This window comes from Bos taurus, chromosome 11 (assembly GCF_002263795.3).
Source record: "Bos taurus isolate L1 Dominette 01449 registration number 42190680 breed Hereford chromosome 11, ARS-UCD2.0, whole genome shotgun sequence".
Lineage (NCBI taxonomy): Eukaryota > Metazoa > Chordata > Mammalia > Artiodactyla > Bovidae > Bos > Bos taurus.
In genome coordinates, this window is record NC_037338.1 from 104,284,140 (window position 1) to 104,302,924 (window position 18,785).

Genomic DNA, 18,785 nt, shown 5'->3' on the forward strand with positions numbered 1-18,785 from the left:
TTCCTATTTGGAACCAGTCTGTTGTTCCATGTCCAGTTCTAACTGTTGCTTCCTGACCTGTATATAGGTTTCTCAAGAGACAGGTCAGGTGGTCTGATATTCCCATCTCTTTCAGAATTTTCCACAGTTTATTGTGATCCACACAGTCAAAGGCTTTGGCATAGTCAATAAAGCAGAAATAGATGTTTTTCTGGAACTCTCTTGGTTTTTCGATGATCCAGTGGATTTTCGCAATTTGATCTCTGGTTCCTCTGCCTTTTCTAAAACCAGCTTGAACATCTGGAAGTTCACGGGTCACATACTGCTGAAGCCTGGCTTGGAGAATTTTGAGCATTACTTTAGTAGTGTGTGAGATGAGTGCATTTGAATGTTTACCAAATGCATAAGATGTCCACTTTATTAAATGTTAGAGTCAGTCTTTGTAAAAAGATTCGTTAATCTGACTGATTCGTTAAGTTAGGTTTTGCTCACTTTGTGAGAATCCCCTTTTGTGTTGGAGCAACAGGGGTGGGGGTGGTCGGGGGTGGGGAGTGAGCCGGTGGTAAAGCAGACGAGTTTCTGGGTGACCAGAGAATTTTAAAAACAAAGTTACTTTTTTAAGAGGAAAAAAAAAGCCTTGATCTGAGACGCGTGTGCATTTTACTGTTTCATTTGCCTGCTGAGTGCCTGAGTGTGAGCCTTCTTACAGGGGTATGAGTTGCTCAGGTCTCCGCCCCGTCACCCTCTCAGCAGGCTTTAGGCTGCGGGTGCTGGGTTACAGAGCCCTAAAACTTCTCTGGACTCTGAGGGTCCACAGACTGAGGGCCCCACCACCTGGACGGACTCCTCTGCCTCCTGCAGCGCCCTTTCCTTCATCCTCTGAGGAATGTGCTCGGGCCACCCAGCCTCGTGCGTCCATGCACCATCTCTGGAGTCAGACTCCCGACTTCCAGTCCAGGCCAGGCCCTCTGAGGTGCTGGTGCTGCACCCTTGGGCAAGGACCCAGCTCCTGGTGCCTCAGTTTCCTCGTCTAAACGAGGACATGAGAAACAGTGCCAACTGTGTGGGCGGCTGTGAAGTGCTTGGCACATCCAGGCTCACATGGAGCCACGGCTTATGATTGCACCAATTATGCAGCAGTTACTTTCTTGTTTGGTGGCCCAGTTTGGAGGTGGCTGCTGGAAGCTGGGACCCTAAGGGGCTACAGCGAGTGAAGAAACCCTCTGCCCCAGGGAGGTGCCGGCTCTCGGACGCCTGGCTGGTCCTAACCACAGATTGGAGAAGGGGCCTGGGGTGGTGGACGGAGCTCCAGAATCGGCCCCTGAGAGACGGGCTCAGGTTCTGCCTTTGCGGGCCTCCTCAGCCTTCTGGGTCATTGCCTTCTTTGCCAGCCCACGAAGAACGTTAGGAAGACCGGAACAGACCCTGGAGGTGGGCACACTTTGGGAAGTGCAAAGACGGGTACGTTTTCCTGAAAGCTTCTCTTTTGCTGGCAGATTTTGGAGTGGCTGAATCCTGGGGCTTTGGGGGTGAACCTCGTGGTAGAGGAGACAAAAACCAAAGTAAAACGCGTGATAAAGCAGGTAAGAGGCCGTGCCTAAGGCACTCCAGTGGGGCCAGCGCCCCAGACACACACGGACCTCCCCCACCCTAGAGGAAGGCTTCCTCATACGACAGCCGGGTTCCTGTCTGCCAGCAGTCCTGGAGGCAATCCAGGGGTGGCCAGGGGCTGCGGGGGGAGCCGTGGGGGTGGTATGAGGCTCCTTGGGGTTCCCTGGAGACTGAACACTTCCACCTTGATGGGGAAGGAATGCTCATGTTTATTCCAGCAGCAACCATCACCACACTCCCCATTTACGTGGGCATGGTGCCAGGCATCCTTGTCATCTTATTTAACCGCCCACCAACTCAACAAAGTGGGACCGATGACCCCTTATCCTTAGCCAAGGATAAGGAGCTGGTTGGCATCACCGACTCAATGGACATTGAGTAAGCTCCGGGAGTTGGCGATGGACAGGGAGGCCCAGCATGCTACAGCCCATGGGGTCGCAAAGAGTCGGACATGACTGAGCGACTGAGCTGAACTGAACTGAAGGAGGCTGGCTGGGGAGTAGGGGCAGGGACTTGCCCAAGGTCACACAAGTTTAAGGGCAGGTCACCAACCCTGGGCCCTTCCCCTACCTCTTCATCAGGGCTGGCACGGCAGGGTGGAGTGCGCACTGCAGGGGGTTGTGTAGTGTGCACCTTGGCATGTCCAAGCCCAGGTGGTCTGGAAGAGTGGAGGGTCTAGGCCAGAGCTTGGCTGCGGGCTGCTGCCAACGCCCTTCGGCTCTGCCAGGCCTCCTGTCTCTGCAGCAGTTCCCCTGAGGCAGGCAGGCAGGCCGGGAATGCGTACAAGCCTCCTGCTCCTTTGTGGGCTGGCTTCCAGGACTGACCCCCCAGCTATCCACTCAGGACAAGCGCTAAAATTTTCTTGATTTTTCACTCTATAAGCAACTCTGATGGGGCTTCCCTGGTGACTCAGTGGTAAAGAATCCACCTTTACAGAGACTCGAGTTCAATCCCTGAGTTGGGAAGATCCCCTGGGGGAGGAAATGGCAACCCACTCCAGTATTCTTTCCTGGGAAATCCCATGGACAGAGGAGCCTGGCGGGCTCCATGGGGTCTATAGGGTCACAAACAACTTAGTGACCAAACAACAATAAGCAACCCTGATAAACAATCTTAGTTAATTTTTTTTTTTTGAGGATCCATGGTCTCCTTGGGACAAATTCCTAGAGGTGGGATTTCCAGGTCAAAAAGAGGTGATAATTTTAAAGCTCTCAGTATGTTTTTGGCCAAAATGACTTAAGCACGAGCCCCTGAGCAGAAGAAAGGGACGCACAGGGCGCCTGTTTCAGGGTCTTCACACGGGTCTGAGAACCACTCTCCAACTGCAGTTTCATCTGTGGTCAGCTGATTACAGGAGTTCTCCACTGGTAAATCTTACGAGCGGAAGTTCTGGGTGAGGATCTGGTAAGATGTGGGGACAGCGTGCACCCACAGTTGCTGCCACCAGAGATGGTGCAGAGTCGAAGCTGGTGCTGCTCTGCCCAGCACCTGCCTCTCTCTGCACATGTTCCCCAGCAGCCACGTCCAGCGCCGGGGACAACCCTCCCGGCCCAAGTGAGAAATGCAGGATAAGGCTGACACTTTGCCAAGCTCCTTGGCTCTAGGGGCGACACACTGTTTTCCTCCCGGCTTTCGAGATGGTCTGAAAATGGTTAATGATGCTTTGAAGTTTATGTTATGCTGTCCTAAACTTATCCTTGCAATAGGAGCAAAGATGATCTCACTGCTTAAAGTATTTCTGGATCCATCCCTTAGAACCTCTCCAGGCCCATCTGGTGCTGTGTGGTGGGTTACGAATGACAGGAGCTTGGCACCCCTGGTGAATGATGGTGGTGGTGGTGGCAGTGACGATGGTAGTGACTGAGATTTTGATGCTGGTGGTGGTGATGGCAGTGGTGGCAGTCTTGATAGGGGTGTTCACTGCGTGTAGACTCACCGAGCTCTCTTGTGCTGCTCTAGGTGGAGTGCATTGATGAGCATCAGGCCAATGAGGCCCTGGAGGAGGTAACTCTCTGGGGGATCACCTCTCCAGAGGGTGTGATGGAGGACGCACAGAGCCTGTTCTGTACCCGCCTGTGGAGTGAAGAGTGGGGGCTGCTGGGGGCTTGGAGAGTCAGGACCAGCTCTTGGCCGGTGCTGTGGAGCCAGATCCCCCATGTCACGAAGGGAGTCTGTGCCCCAAACATTTATTTCTAAATCCAGGTGCCGACAACTTAGAATATACATTCTCAGAGAAGATTACCTTTAAATGTTGGCTGGGTCCCTAGGCTGTCCTACCAATAACCATCTTTTAAAAGATCTTTTTCTTTAATTATGAAAGTATCAGTTACAACAGAAAATTTGGAAAATAGAGAATGTTTAACAAAGAACACGTAAATTCGTTTACATTCCTTAGATCTGCCTGTCGGCACTGACGGTTAACGTCCTGGTTTATAGTAAGAGCAGAAACAGCTGCGTATGCTTCAGTTTGCTGGGCAAAGGCTCTGAGTTGTTTTCTCTGCTCTTCTTGGATTTTACACGAAGCTAAATGTCTCCCCTTCCATCTAGTGGCCACCCGTTTCTCTTCTTTCTGGAATCACCAGCTTTTGAGCTTTACCAGCAGCTGGTCCATCCACAATGTGTCTGAGGCACAGTGGTGGGCCCAGGCCACATTCACGGAAGGAAGAAGTGGGGGGCCATCCCGTACCCCACCAAGCATCACAGCCCCCCTGCCCAACTCCCTCCCACATCCTGCTAGGCCACTGCCTTTCACACCCAACCCGCCATCATGAGCAGCTGTCCATCTGGCTCCAAGTTGCTAAGGGAGCCACTTCTGCCGCCTCACTGCGATCGTTCTCAAAGCACTTGGAGCTGAGGGCAGGGGCCTGGGACCTCTAGTGCCCACAGCCAGGAGGCCAGGGGGCCAGGGCACAGTAGTACCCTCCTCCCTTCGGCCACACCCGCTCCTCCAGACATCCCGGACTCTGCTTGTTTCCGGCGGGCCAGGCATTCTGCCGGCATCGGCTCACCTGGTCCTCCTGACACCCCACAAGGCAGATAACATGGGTACTGCTCTTTCCAGATGAGGCTGGGCGGCTCAGAGAGGTTGAGGAGCCTGTCCCCAGTCACACAGCACAGCCAGCACATCCTGGAGACAGGACTTACCCCAGGCCATCTTGCTCCTAACCTCCGGCCGCCCACCCTCCCGGGACCCCGCCCCTGCCCTGGGCGGAGGAGCTGGCTGAGATGCAGTCTTCCCCACACTTCCACCTCATCTGCCCTTGTCCACAGCTGATGCCGCTGCTGAAGCTTCAGCACGCCCACATCTCCATCTACCAGGAGCTCTTCATCATGTGGAACAGTGAGGTGGGTCAGAGCCGGTCCCGTGGACGCGGGCACAGAGGGCCCCCCACCCCGCCGATTGTAACCCTGTGAGCGCCAATGGCAGGACCTCTGCGAGGCGCCCCCTGGCTCTGCACCCTCCGGGCCATGCGGGGCTTCTAGGCAGCATCTTACCTGGGACCCTACAGCCTCTGCGTGGGGCTCATTATCCCACTTTCCAGGAGAAGGCTGGGAGAAACCAGCTGGCAACAACGCAGTGTCTCTCAAGTCTGGGCCTGGCAGCCCCTAAGCCCTCCGCTGGGTCCCGGTGGCCATCTGACTCCTCGTCTTTCCAGGGACCCCGAGGCCTGCCTGCTGGTTACTCCAGATGGGGTTGAGCCAGGGGCTGCTGGGTCCCATCAGGCTAGGCCCCTCAGAAGGAGGAGTGGGTCTCAGCTGAGCCCTAAGGGATGAAGTTGCCAGGGCCCCAGGCGCCGTGGCCTGCGTGTGCTGTGGTGGACTCATGCACCTTTAAGAAAAGCCCAAGTGGGGCAGGAGCGGGGAGCCACTCGGGATGGGCCGTGTCCACCCCCTGGGGGGCGAGGGCAGTGCTGCCGTAGCCACTGCCGGTGCTGGCCCGGGGGAGGAAGGTCCTGGAGCGCTGATGGCCCAGGAGGTCCCCGGCCTGGGCTGCCGGGGGCCTGAACTTGGCACCTGGCTAAGGGGTCCGGGTAGGACCCGGCTAAGGGGCTGTGTCCCCAGCAGATCTCCTCTCTGTTCCTCTGCCTGGTGATGGAGTACCACAAGGAAAGCTTCCAGAATGTCATTGAGAAGAACAGGGCGGCAAAAACAGCCATAGACTCCGAGGTAAGACAGACTGCCGGGGATGCCAGGGCTGGGGCCCACCTGGACCTTGTGAGGCCCCACAGCGGGGGCAGAGGGGCACCAGCAGAGCGGGGGGCAAGCACCACTGGAGCCCAGGCTCATTTCTTGCGACGCTTATGAATGAAGGTATTTGCCTACCGTAATGTACACAGGAGAAGGAGATGGCACCCACTCCAGTGCTCTTGCCTGGAAAATCCCATGGGCAGAGGAGCCTGGTGGGCTGCAGTCCATGGGGTCGCTAGGAGTCGGACACGACTGGGCGACTTCACTTTCACTTTTCACTTTCATGCATTGGAGAAGGAAATGGCAACCCACTCCAGTGTTCTTGCCTGGAGAGTCCCAGGGACGGGGGAGCCTGGTGGGCTGCCGTCTCTGGGGTCGCACAGAGTCAGACATGACTGAAGTGACTTAGCAGTAGCAGCAGTAATGTGCACAGATCTTAAGTGTAGAGCGGGCTGAGTTTTGCATGGGTGGACACTCCATCCCCGCCTCCCATGAGGTCAGAGTGCTCCTGGCCCTCCAGACGCCCCCAGCTGGTGCCCAGGGCCCGACTGCCGCCTCCGGAGATCCTCTGCCTGTCCCTGAAGTTCCCACAGACGGGCTCAGACAGCATGACATTCGCCTGTGTCTGGTTTCTCCTGTTTGTCCTGGTGCTTAGATTCACTCACCTGTGAGGGTGTCAGGTGACTCACGCCTGACTCACACCAGGTGATGCTTCTGAACTGTGGTGCTAAAGGCTCTTGAGAGAGCCTTGGAGATCCTTAAGGAACCAGTCAATCCTTAAGGAAATCAGTCCCGAATATCTATTGGAAGGACTGACGCTGAAACTGAAGCTCCAATACTTTGGCCGCCTGATGCAAAGAACTGACCTGATGCTGGGAAAGATTGGAGGCAGGAGGAAAAGGGGATGACAGAGGATGAGATGGCTGGATGGCATCACCAACTCGATGGACATGAGTTTGCATAAACTCCAGGAGTTAGTGATGGACAAGGAGGCCTGGCATGCTGCAGTCCATGGGGTCGCAAAGAGTCGGACACGAATGAGCGACTGAACTGAATTGAGTGTGTCAGGAGAGCACGCCTGTCCATGGCCAGGCGCGGCTCCATCAGATGGCCGCATCTCTATCACACACCTGGTCCCGGGGCTGTGAGCACCTGCATTGCTTCCAGCTTGGGGCTGTTGCGAGCGAGGGCCGCCACGAACACTGCAGGGCATGTGTCTGATGGACCGAAATATCCGTTTCCTGGGGGAGTCCCTCAGCGTGGAGTTGCCGGGTCACAGAGTGGCTGCGTGTGCTGCTGTGGCCAGCGTCCCCAGTCTCCGGGATGGCTAGTCGACTTGGTGTTGACCCTCAAGTTGTGGCCCTCGGGCTCTGCATCCCAGCCCACCCTGCTCCGTGTCAGTTGTCTTCTTTTTAGTGTCTTCTTCACGGGGCTGCACAGGGTCTTAGTAGCGGCTGGTGGGATCTTTGGTCTTCGCCGGGGCACGTGGGATCTTCAGTCCTCGCCGGGGCTCGCGGGATCTTCGGTCCTCACTGGGGCTCGAGGGATCTTCGGTCCTCGCCGGGGCTCGCGGGATCTTCGGTCTTCGCCGGGGCACGCGGGATCTTCGGTCTTCGCCGGGGCACGCGGGATCTTCGGTCCTCGCCGGGGCACGCGCGATCTCTAGCTGTGCCGTGTGAACTCTCGCTTGTGGTCTATGGGAGCTCATTTCCGACCAGGGATCAAACCCATGCCCCCGGCATTGGGTGCCCAGAGTCCTAACCACAGGACGCCAGGGAAATCCTAGACTTGTTAGTTTCAATTAAGAATCACGTTTCAGCCTCACTGACTTTGAGCATGGGCACGGTGAGCACTTTGTGGCCATTTGGATGTCTTTTTTGGTGTCTGTTCAGGCCCTGGCCTGTTTAAACACGGGGCCGTCCGTCTTACTGATCCGTACAAACGGACAAATGGTGTCTGTATCCTGGACACGGTGCCCAAGTGTCTCCTAGTCTGCGGCCGCCGGCTCACTTTCTTAGTTGTCACGAGCTGCGGTTCATCAGTGTTTCTCTGGTTGGTGCCTTCTGAGCCTTCGGGGCAGCTGTTCTTGGCCCAGGATTAGGATGATATTTTGCTCCGTTGTCCTCAGACTGGATCTATCTCGCTTTCACATTTAGGCCTGTGACCCACACCACGTGACATTTGCTCTGGACACACCTCTGTTCTGTGGGCCTCTGGGAACCGTCTCCCTGCTGGTGGTGGGGTGTTCCGAGGGGCACCCGGCTCCTCTCCCAAGGTGGGCCTCGAGACAGGCTCAGAGTGGGTTTCAAACTTTGTTTGTAGAACCCTGTCAAGCACAGGATGTTCTCAGAACCCCAGTAAGGAGATCAGAGGCACTCTACTCAGGGGCCTGGGGTCAGGAAGTCTGAGGTCCTGCCCCTCAGCCCCTCTCGGGCACCCTGGGTGGGGTCCAGGATCTCAAGAACACGGTGTGAAAACCACTGCCCTAGAAACCACATGGATCTTGTTGATGACACAAACTGCTTCCAGAATGTTCTCAGGGCTCTTTGCACACTAATGACCTGGACATGGAAGTCCCAAGTGAGAGCTGAACACTCAGCATCTCTGGTACCCTCGAGGGGTGGGGTGCAGGTAGAGCTGGAACCCAGGGACAAGAGCTTGGGGATGGAACCCAGGGCCTTGGAAGTGACGAGGTCTTGCTGTCCTGAGAGCTCCCACGCAGCCCTCGGCAGAAGCTCCCGCGCTGGTTCTGAGCTGTTGGCCACTGGCTTTAGGCCCATCTCGACCCACAGGGTGGGAATGGGCTGTGACCTCACGGGCTGCGCTGAGCAGCCCCCGAGCTGCCTGTGAGGGGTGGGCACTTCCTGGCCTCCCATCCTGGCATCTTTCTCCCCAGTGGCTGCAGAACATGCTAGGCCAGGTGCTGGACGCGCTGGATTACCTGCACCACTTGGACGTCATCCACAGGTGAGCGGGTGGCCGGGCACGCCCATGGGAGGGAGGGGCAGCTGGACGAGGGTGGGCCCTGCTCCTCCCGGAGCACCTCCCAGACTCAGAGGGAGTGCCACCCCCTCTGCGACCCTCCCCAGGCACACAGGGGGCGGGAGGTTCTAAAGTGCAAGGCAAGCAGCAGATGGCAGCACCCGTGGGCTCCGGGCCCTCCCAGGCCGAGCTTTCGACCCTGGGAGTCGCAGCGGCAGTGCAGCTGCACGCTCTAGTCACCATTGGAAGGACCCGCCCGTGGGTGAAGGAGAGAAAACCATGTGAACCAATACAGGCAGGGAGCGCTTGCGATCCTGTTAAAGTCACGGATGGGAAGCCAGGCCCCAAACGAGCTCTCGGCTGAGATCTAGAAGGCTGCCAGTGGAGGGACCGCGGGTGGATCGCCCGTTTCCCTGCTCGTAGTCGCCCCATTTTCCCCATTTGAAGTGACTGAGTGTACTTACACTTACGAGAAGTGGTCCCAACAGGCGTTTACTGAGGCGGGGGGAGAAGGGGTTGGGGGCCCTAGGTGTGGAGGGAGTGGAGGGTTTGCAGATGTGGCCCCGCCGGGCAGCGGGTGGAAGGGCGTGCCTCTCGGTTGCAGGAACCTCAAGCCCTCCAACATCGCCCTCGTCAGCAACGCCCACTGCAAACTGCAGGACCTGAGCTCCAACACGCTCATGACCGACAAGGCCAAGTGGAACGTCCGGGCAGAGGAAGGTGGCTGGCCACCCCGGCCGGGGGCAGCGGTGGCTGGGAGCAGTGGGGGCCGTCCCCTCGAGGGGGGTCCAAGGGCAGGGGCCGCTCTAGCAGCTGGAACAGGGCAACAGCAAAACTCCCCTTGCTCAGAAGGTCCCCAGAGACCGCCCCCCCACCCCAGACTTCTGTGGACTCCACAGAGACCCCCTTGCCTGGGCTGTAACCGAGCAGGGTGCAACCACAGGGGGGTGGTGCACATGCAGGGTCCAGAAGACACTCAGAAAATGCTCCCCTTCACGGAGGGGGAGGGAGGTCTCCAAAGGAAGGAAGGGGAGGGAAGCGCGGGGAGGGCTGGTGGACGCCGGGCACTAGCTTGGGTTGTGTTTATTTATATGTGGCCGTGCGGGGTCTTCATCGCTGCACAGGCTTCCTCTAGTTCCAGACGGGGGTGCTGCTCTCTAGATGCGGTGCGCCGGCTTCTCACTGCGGGGGCTTCTCTTGTTGCGGAGCACGGGCTCTAGGCACACGGGCTTCAGCTGTTGTGGCCTGCGGGCCCTGGAGCACGCAGGCTTCACGAGCTGCAACTCGCAGGCTCCGGAACTCGGGCTCTGTAGTTGTGGTACCCAGGCGTGGTTGCTCTGCAGCCTGTGGGGTCTTCCCGGACCAGAAATTGAACCAGTATCCCCCGCACTGGCAGGCGAGTTCTTATCCACTGCACCACCAGGGAAGCCCCTCGGGTTGGATTTCTTTACTGAGCCTCAGAGTAACCCAGGAGATGGTAGAGGTGAGGAGTCAGAGAGATGTTTCCATCCTCTGAAAAGACCACAGGGCAAAGGGAGCTGGGCTTCAAGCCTAACAGCCATCAGGGCGGTGAGAGGAGAGGGCGGCTCTCCATGGGAGAACGGCAGAGTCCTGGGCTGGCAGGTGCTGGTGGCATGCTGCCCATGGTGAACAGGTGAACCGGTGGGTGGGTGGATGGACATGCAGACAAGTGGACAGGTGGATGGACGGGTGGGTGGGCGGGCAGGTGCGTGGATGGGCCGGTCTGCTGGCAGTGTAAATGGCAGGGGTCCTTGGGCCCCACTTTGTCTGGGCAGTGGGGGTCCAGAAAGGCAGGGGTGCCCAAGGTGGGTCAGGCCCTGAGCCAGACAGGGACCCCATTTGGGCTTCCAGTTGAGAAACTGGAAAGGGACCTAGAGCTTTGTCTGGAGGTCCTGACACGCAGAGGTGATGCTGAGTGAGCGCACGGTCTCAGCCTTCCTGGAGACGCCCCGTCCGAACGTTCCGGCAGCCACCGGGGGACTCAGGGGTGCACACGGCCAGCCTGGTGGGCCCCAGCCTCACGGGCCAGGATCTTACTGGCCTGGGGCCTCAGACAGCGTGTCTCTCCCTCCCCCGAGGAGAGTGACCAAGGGCCCATTTTCAAGCTGCTTGCTTCCCTGAGGAGCACAGGACTTACGTATGGCCCACCTTGCTCCTGCCAACAGACCCCCTCCAGAAGTCCTGGATGGCGCCCGAAGCCCTCAGTTTCTCCTTCAGCCAGAAATCTGACATCTGGTCCCTGGGGTGCATCGTCTTGGACATGGCCAGCTGCTCCTTCCTGGACGTGAGGGCCTCCCGCCCGCCCCCGCCCCTCAGCCCCCCGGGAGCCCACCTTGGCCCTGAGAGGGGCACACGCCCCCATGGCATCCTCCCGCAGCGGGTGTGCCTGTGTGAAGCCCCCTGTGCTCCACCCCACTGGGCCCTCGTGTGGGGGCGATGCTGGTAACACACTGACCTGGCCCTCACAGAAGCCCCTCGGGGACGAGATCCGCCGAGTTCAGGTGCGCTACCCGGCCCACCGTGGGGTCCCGGCCGTGGAGGGAGGTTGTCCCTACTCCCTTAGGCCAGTGAGATGGCCACTGGCTCTTCTCCGAACCTGCATTTCTTCTTTGGACCAGAACTCCGGGGCACAGGTGGCCTCCATGCCTTCCTGACAGCGGCGGCCACCGCAGCTCCCTCTGTCTGGGGTTAGGCCGCCTCCCTCCCGTGGGGAGAGTATACACGGTCCTCTCTCCTCCTAGACGCTGGAAGCCATGCACCTGCGCAAGTCCATTCGGAGCTCCCCCGCCAGCCTGAGCGGCGTCCTGCGGACCATGGAGGAGAAGGTCCCCGACGCGAAAACCTTCCAGGCCCTCTTGCCTCTGATGCTCCAGGCCGACCCCGCGGAGCGAGTCACCGTCAGGTGAGCTCAGGCTCCGGGGTCCCATCTCACTCTTGTCTGCCACCGTCTTCCCCTCTCAATCTCTCAGCGGCCACTTGGGGTTTCAATGCCACAAAGTGCTCCATCCACGGACAATGGCTCCTCTGAGCTGGGCCGTCCCAAGCTGCGGCCGCGTCTCTGAGCCCTGGCCCGACAGGGGCCACGGCCCCGGGCGCAGGAGCGTGTTTGAATTCTAACGTATTTTAAAGTCAGAAGAACAACACGATCCATTCTGCGTTCTGTTCACCTTTACTGCAACACAGCCGGGAATTCTTTTTTTTTTTCAGTCTACGTTATGTAGGGAGGGGTCCACGAGGGTGCGAGCGCTGGGTCCCTCCTGGACGGGACGTGCCGGGGCGCCTGCTGTGAGAGGTGCTTGAGAAGTGGGCGCCCACAAAGGTGGGGGCCACGCGGCTGCCGGCAAGTGGGGCGCGGGCACAGGCGGCAGCTCTCTGCCCCTCCCCAGGGACGTGATTCACTTCACCTTCGTGCGCAGCAACTTCCGGTCCTCCAGCCTCGCCCTGGTTCTGCGCCGGCAGGTGGTGCCCGAGTTCATCATTGACATGCTGCTCGAGAGCAACGTGGCCAGCATCTTCGGTGACCATGGGGGCCCCAGAAGCCAGCGCAGGGGGGCCCGTGGCCTCTTTATAAAGCTGGGGGTCCCTGGACTGCTCCTCCCGTGCGGCCGGTGGGCTTGCCCCTCATCCTTCCCAAGCATGCCCTGCTCACTAGACCCCTCCACCTGCGCCGGCCGGGGCCACACCTCTGCTCTTGGGTGGACGGTGGGTCTGGAGGTCACCTTCAGTTCAGGCCTGGCTCCGCCCTCCCACCCCGCTGCCCCTGGTGTGGGTGGGCCCTTCACTCCCTTCTCCCCTTCAGCGGCCCCCTGCCTGGGCTACAAAGGATTCCCTCCCACCCACCTACCCCCAGTGGGCCACCGCTGCCTCCCTTTGTGGGCAAGGGGCACCCCCTGGGTCCTTGCGGCCCAGTCTCCCCATCTCTTGGTCATGGGCTTTGGAGGCAGACAGCTGGGTCCAGTTGAAGCCCATCACCCGCTAACTGAGTGGCCTCGAGGGAGTCGCCCGAGTTGAACCCCCTGGGTGGGCGCTGAGGCTGACCTTGGACTTTGGCCCGGTGGCTCTGCCCAGGAGGTGGGGATAAGGGCATGGCCTCACGCCTGGTCACATGTGTCTGTGTGGTGGGGGGCTCACAGATGGGCCCTGAGCCGAGACCTCCCCACCCTGCCCTGTCCCCTGCAGAGGTCATGCAGAACTTCTCCAGCCGCCCTGAAGTCCAGCACAGGGCCCTGAAGAGGCTCCTGAGGATGCCTGAAGACCAGCTGGGTAGAGCCCCCGGCCCCAGCTCCACTCCGCCCCTGCGCGCTTCCTGGGGAGCCCTACCTGCTCCAGCACTCCTCGCTGGACTCCTGTGAGGCCTGATCCGTCAGCATCCGCGGCCCCACTGCCTGCTGGGAGCAGGAGCCTGGACTTCTCTTACTGAGCCGAGGGTGGCGGGTGGTGGATGGCTCGGGGTCAGAACCATCTCCTGTGGCCTCATTCCACCTGCTTTTCCTGGATGCTAGACAGACACCCCACCTCTCCACTGTCCCTCTGGTCAGGCATCTGAGTGGCTGCTGATTTCCCAGGGTCATAACCGAGTTCACATGGACCACCTCGGGGCGTTTGTGAGCTCGGTCCGCTTCTGCATAGTAATACCCCAAATGTGCAGGTCTGAGTACTTGATGTTTTCAGACGCTGCTTACTGCCTGCGCAGACGCACCAACCTACTCACCTCTCAAGAGTGCATCTCCGTTGAGTGTTAATACTAATACCGTTAATTCTACCAAAAGATGGGTTTTGGAAGATCTGCACTCAACCTGTCTCACCAGCCTCAATATTACATGCATGCACCCATCCACCCACCATCGGTCCCTTCCATCCGCCGTCCATTTGTCCATCATCCATCCATCCACCCACCATCCATCTCCTCCACTCACTGTCCATCATCCAGTATCCCCCTCCATCCACCCACCACCTGTCCCCTCCGTCCACCGTCCATCCTCCTCCTCCATCCACCCACCGTCCATTTGTCCATCGTCCATCCTTCCATAGCAGGCTGTCCCAGTGGCTGGGCTGCACAGATCACACAGGCCAAACCCCAGCCCCCTCATGAGGCCGCGGAGACCTCCCCTTGGCCATTTCCCTTTCCTTCTCCCTCCCCGCGATCCCATCGAGCTGGGCTGTGGCCAGGACAGAGTCCATGGGCAAAAAGAGTCTGCTCCCAGGGAAGGCAAGGGCGGTGCCGGGTCCCTTCCGAAGGGGGCCTTGGTGGCCACCCCAGCCTCAGGCACTTTGTCTGAAGATGGGCCGGCCACGACTCGGCTTCCTTGGCACCAGCACCTCTGACCTTGTCACTCTCACCACAGGGACACAGGCTGGGAGAGGGGACGGCAGTGGGAAGAGGCACAGCTGGGCCTGGACCCTGCCGCCACGGCCTGCTCCCCTCCCCGTGCTCGGCACAGGTCCCGGGCCGCCAAGCCGACAGTCTAAGGGGCCTGCAGACGTTCCCTCTGAGGGCAGCCGCAGCCAAGGGCGCCGGCACTCTGGAGTCACACCAGCTGGGTTCTTCTGTCAGCGGAGGGTTGACCTTGTAGAGCCGTTAGGATAGGAAGCTGGCTACAGTAGACCAGTGGCAGGCACTCCGCATACCTGACGAATGCTGTCTGGCCACCCAGGGCCCACGTGCGATGCCCCCAACTCCCGGCGGGGCTGGTCCCTGGTCTGGTCCACACCCCTCCCCCCACCTGCTCCTGTCCACCCACTCAGGTCTGCCGTGGCCAGAGGAGCTGGTGGACGTGTTGCTCACCGTCATGAAGCAGCACCAGAGGATCCTGGACATACAGCTGTGTGCCTGCGCCCTGCTGCTGCGCACCCTGGGCCAAGGTGGCTTCCCCGGCCCCCCACACCCACCCTGGGCCCGGGTGGGCTCCCCCTACCCCCCGACGCCCACCCTGGGCCCGGGTGGGCTCCCCCTACCCCCCGACACCCACCCTGGGCCCGGGTGGGCTCCCCCTACCCCCTGACACCCACCCTGGGCCCGGGTGGGCTCCTTGCCCCCCTCACCAGGTCTGGCCTTGGCATCTGGACCCTTTGGGCGTTCTGCCAGCCAACCTCACCCCAGGATGACGGCACGGTGTGGCCAGGAGACTGGGGCAGCACCCGGGGCCTGCCTGTGACCTGCTCTGGGGCCCTGGGCCAGCTCCTCCCTGCTCTGGCTGGTCTCCAGGCACGAGAGGAGGAGCTGGACTCGGGGTGTGACCACCCGCCCCCCCCAGGCAGGCTGGGCGGGGTCCTAGACATGGGCTTCCAGGGGGGTCAGCTGAGGGGGTAAGCGAGAGGCTGGAGCCAACGGTCTGGGCTCCTCCTGGAATCTTTAAACAAAGCTTTAAATACCTGGTTTTTAAACTGGAATTATCTCACTACTTTTCTGAACTTTATTATTTAGGTTGAATTCCCATGCAACGCGTTATGTGTCCACTGTGATTAACGTCTACCCTGGCGTGGGCTCCCAGGCCCGCCCAGCAGGGCCCCCAGCCCCGTGTTCCTTGACTCGGTCACACAAGCATTTGTGGGGACCCGCTCTGTGCCCCGTCCTCAGCGTCCTCCCTGCAATCACGGAGGCCCCCTCCCCGAAGCCCCCAGCCTGGGGTAAACCCTCCTCTCCCGTGGCCCACGCAGCACTGGCCCAGGACCCGGCGGCCACAGTGGCGGACACCGGCACCATCGCCGCTGTGCTGCTGAGCATCCTGCAGAGCCACCCCGCGGAGGAGCAGCTCCTGGCCATGGTCTACAGCCTGCTTACCATCGTGGCCAGCCAAGGTGGGTGCCGCCTGGGCCGTCCTCGGGCGCTGGGCACAGAGCGGGCGGCACCCAGCCCCTCCACAGGGGCACAGACAGTGCCTCTGGCTGCCCTGCGCCCACATACGTCCCTCTGCCTACAGGCATGGGCCCTGCCAGGCGGCGACATCACTGTGGGCTTCAGGTTCCTGCCCTTGCTCCCCCTCCGGCCCCTCCGCCCCACCTCACAATGGCCACCAGCAAGTCCTGGCCGAGGGGCGGCGTGGGGGAGAGGGTCACCCCCTAGGGCCTTACCCAAGTTGACTCCCGTCTGACCACTCACCTCTGCAAAGGGAAGCTGGGGCCCCAGAGAGCCCAGGCCCTCACCTGGAGCCCGCCCGCACTAACGGGCCCACCACAGTCCACTGACCTCATGGCGGGGACTGAAAAGGGCTGCCATGCGCCTTCATGCTGGGATGACAGGCATAAGTCAGGGCCACTTGGCAATGTCCGCTTACCACCCGAGACAAAACACCTTGGAAGAGAAGCCCTGGAGGCTGGTCCCAGCCCAGTGACAGGACGCGAGGTGCTGGGATGGTGGCCCAGGGGATGGACCAAGAGCAAGAGCACCCCTTTGTTTCCAAGCCCCACGCTGGGCAGAGGCTGGCTCAGAACACGCTCTAGTGACTAAGCCCGCGTGAGATCGTGGTGTCCGAGGTCAGGAGAGGAGGGAGGGGCCCCAGGGAAGGCCTCCTGAGGAGGGGCTCTCTGTGGCCTCACTCCAGGGCCCACCCACAGGACTGGCCACAGACGAGCTGCAGAGGGCCTGGCTGTTTGAGGACATCCTGAAGCGCCTGGACAGCCTCCCCAGGAGCAGGGACATCTGTATCCACGGCCTGAGCCTGCTCTGGGCCCTGCTGGTGGATGGTGAGTGGGCCCGAGGTTGGTACCCCTCCCCGCTGCTCCCTGACCACCCGAGAGCTGGGAGAAGGGAAGGGGCAGACCCTGACCCTAGGCCCCCCACCCGCCCACCCCAGGAGGCCCTCTGCTCGCACACATCAGAGGCTTCCCTGGTCTCACAGGTTGGCTCTAGCACTGGGCGACCTCTCTTGACTTTTGATTCAGAAAGGGGGACCCCCGCTGGCCAAATGGCTTCCTCTCCAGGTCCCACTGGGCCCTCCAGCACCTGGACAGTCATCTTCCCAAGGAGAAGAGGTCTCCCAGCCTTGGAGGGCCCTGAGCACAGCTGGGTGCAAGATACCCCAAGCCTCCCCTTGGGGTCTGATGCCTGCCCAGACTTGCTTAGCAGGCTGGAATCGGCCCTCCCATTTCCCCATCTCAGAGGACAGCGGACCTGGAACCCCAAAGCTCCTGCTATCCCTGTGGCAGGTGGGGCCAGGGGCCACGCACACAGCAGGCACTTCTCCCCTCGCCAGGAAGTGGGCGACCCCTCCTTCTCACCCCATCCCGTTGCAGCTATCATTGTGAACAAGGCCCCCTTGGAGAGAGCCCCGGCTCTCGTCACCGAGATACTGGTCACGTTCCCCAGGGACGCGGAGGTGGCTGAAGCTGGCTGTGCGGTTCTGTGGCTGCTGTCCTTGCTGGGTGAGCAGCTGGGGGCCCAGGGCTGGAGAGCTGGCCGGGCCCTGGACACAGGCGTGCTGGCCCCTCCACAGGCTGCATCCGGGAGCAGGAGTGTGCGGAGGTGGTGGACCTGCTCCTGCAGAGCGTACGGCTGTACCAGGACCGAGTCCTGCTGGTGAACAACGCCTACCGCGGGCTGGCCAGCCTCGCCAAGGTGTCCGGTGAGCCTGGACCCAACGGGGCTGCCACTCTGAGGCAGGGCGGGGTGGGGGGCGGGCTTCCCAGTGAAGCCTGCTGGTGGCCCACAGACCAAAACCACACACACACTCAAAGCAGGGAAAAGAAACACCCGTAGTCCCAGCACGCAGGCGTCCTCTGCATCCAGTCACACTCGCTGGTGTGACCCTGTATCATGACCACCTCCCCTGCCCAAGCACACTTGGTGTGAGCAGAGGTGCTCCTCCAGTTGTGGCTGTGAAGTCAGCACAGCAGACTGGGTCTGAACCCCACCGCCATGGGAACCCTGGCTGCGCCCGACTCAGGACCACAGCCCTCTAGACTCTAGAGATGCTTGGGGCCTGGAGTCCGGCCAAGGCTGCCACCAGCGTCAGGGTGGTTCAGCCTGTGACGTCTGGTCCGCTTGGATGCGCAGGCTAGATGGGGTGACCCTCACTCCTGGAGAAGCTCTGGAGTGGGGCAGGGTCGCCCCTTTCTGATGCAGATAACCTAAGCTGCAGGCCTGCCCCCACTCCGTCTGGGATCCCAGCAAACCGGGCGGGGACAGGGCCTGGAGCCGTGAGAGCAAAAGGCTCGTGGCTCAGCGCACAGGAGCTGGGTCGTCAGAACCCAGTGAGCCACACCCGAGTCAGAGTCTGGGTTAGGGTTAGAGGATCTATTGACACCTTGGGGTGTCCACCTCCCCCGGGACTCCAGGGGACCTGATGACACATGGCATCAGGAGCCGGGTCTAACCTGCCCTGACGGGCCTTCTCTCGTGGGGGCGCTCCCTCGCCCCTCCGGCCTGGGAGACTGCTGGGGTGGAGAGACAGGTGCCCTCTGCCGGAGAACACCCCCAAGGTGCACAGTGGTCAAGGCCTGACTGCTGTGGTTCCCGAGGCCACCGTGGTGTCCTCAGCCGGCTGAGGCTTGCTGCCCACAGCACTCTGGGCTCTCGACAACCCCACAAACTCAGTATGGCCGTTCCCCATCTCCTGGGGGACCCTGAGGCCCACCCATCAGGGAACAACCCCCCCCCACCCCCACCCAGAGCTGGCCGCCCTGCAGGTGGTGCTGCCCAGGGAGAGCGGCAGCGGCCTGGACCTCATCCAGGAGACGTACCAGCTGCACCGTGATGACCCAGAGGTGGTAGAGAGCGTGTGCCTGCTGCTGGCCCACTTGGGCACCTACAGTGAGGACCCCGGCTCGTGGCCGCCACCGACTGGGGGTGGGCGGGAACGCGCTGGGCCAGGACTGTGCTCCTGAGTCCCTGGGATTCTCACTGAGCCCTGAAGGGTGGGGGCCCAGCCCTCTCGCGCCGGCCTCAGGACCATCCTCTGCCTGCAGAGGAGATCCTGTCTGAGCTGGCGTCCAGCGGCATCCAGCCCCTGGTTGCGGAGATCCATGGTCGCTTCACCTCCAGCCTGGTAAGCGCCGGTGGGCACTCC

The 18,785-nt window shown here is 60.6% G+C and overlaps 1 protein-coding gene across 4 annotated transcripts in view; it reads left to right on the plus strand.

Annotated features, from left to right (window-relative positions):
• Positions 1-18,785, plus strand: part of STKLD1 (serine/threonine kinase like domain containing 1) — a 28,086-nt gene that overhangs the window by 8,943 nt on the left and 358 nt on the right. For 2 of the 4 annotated variants that reach the window (XM_059891900.1, XM_059891899.1), the window contains exons 2-18: positions 1,476-1,562; positions 3,550-3,594; positions 4,861-4,935; positions 5,656-5,757; positions 8,675-8,745; positions 9,365-9,480; positions 10,947-11,065; positions 11,523-11,683; positions 12,168-12,298; positions 12,961-13,044; positions 14,527-14,643; positions 15,439-15,579; positions 16,336-16,479; positions 17,014-17,142; positions 17,214-17,342; positions 18,389-18,529; positions 18,685-18,764. In XM_059891900.1, coding sequence (XP_059747883.1) covers positions 4,864-4,935; positions 5,656-5,757; positions 8,675-8,745; positions 9,365-9,480; positions 10,947-11,065; positions 11,523-11,683; positions 12,168-12,298; positions 12,961-13,044; positions 14,527-14,643; positions 15,439-15,579; positions 16,336-16,479; positions 17,014-17,142; positions 17,214-17,342; positions 18,389-18,529; positions 18,685-18,764 — 1,737 coding nt within the window. In that variant the 5' untranslated portion in view covers positions 1,476-1,562; positions 3,550-3,594; positions 4,861-4,863. Of the gene's footprint in view, positions 1-1,475; positions 1,563-2,879; positions 2,958-3,549; positions 3,595-4,860; positions 4,936-5,655; positions 5,758-8,674; positions 8,746-9,364; positions 9,481-10,946; positions 11,066-11,522; positions 11,684-12,167; positions 12,299-12,960; positions 13,045-14,526; positions 14,644-15,438; positions 15,580-16,335; positions 16,480-17,013; positions 17,143-17,213; positions 17,343-18,388; positions 18,530-18,684; positions 18,765-18,785 lie in introns of all 4 variants that reach the window. The other 2 variants (XM_059891898.1, XM_024999652.2) reach the window with 2 other exon arrangements.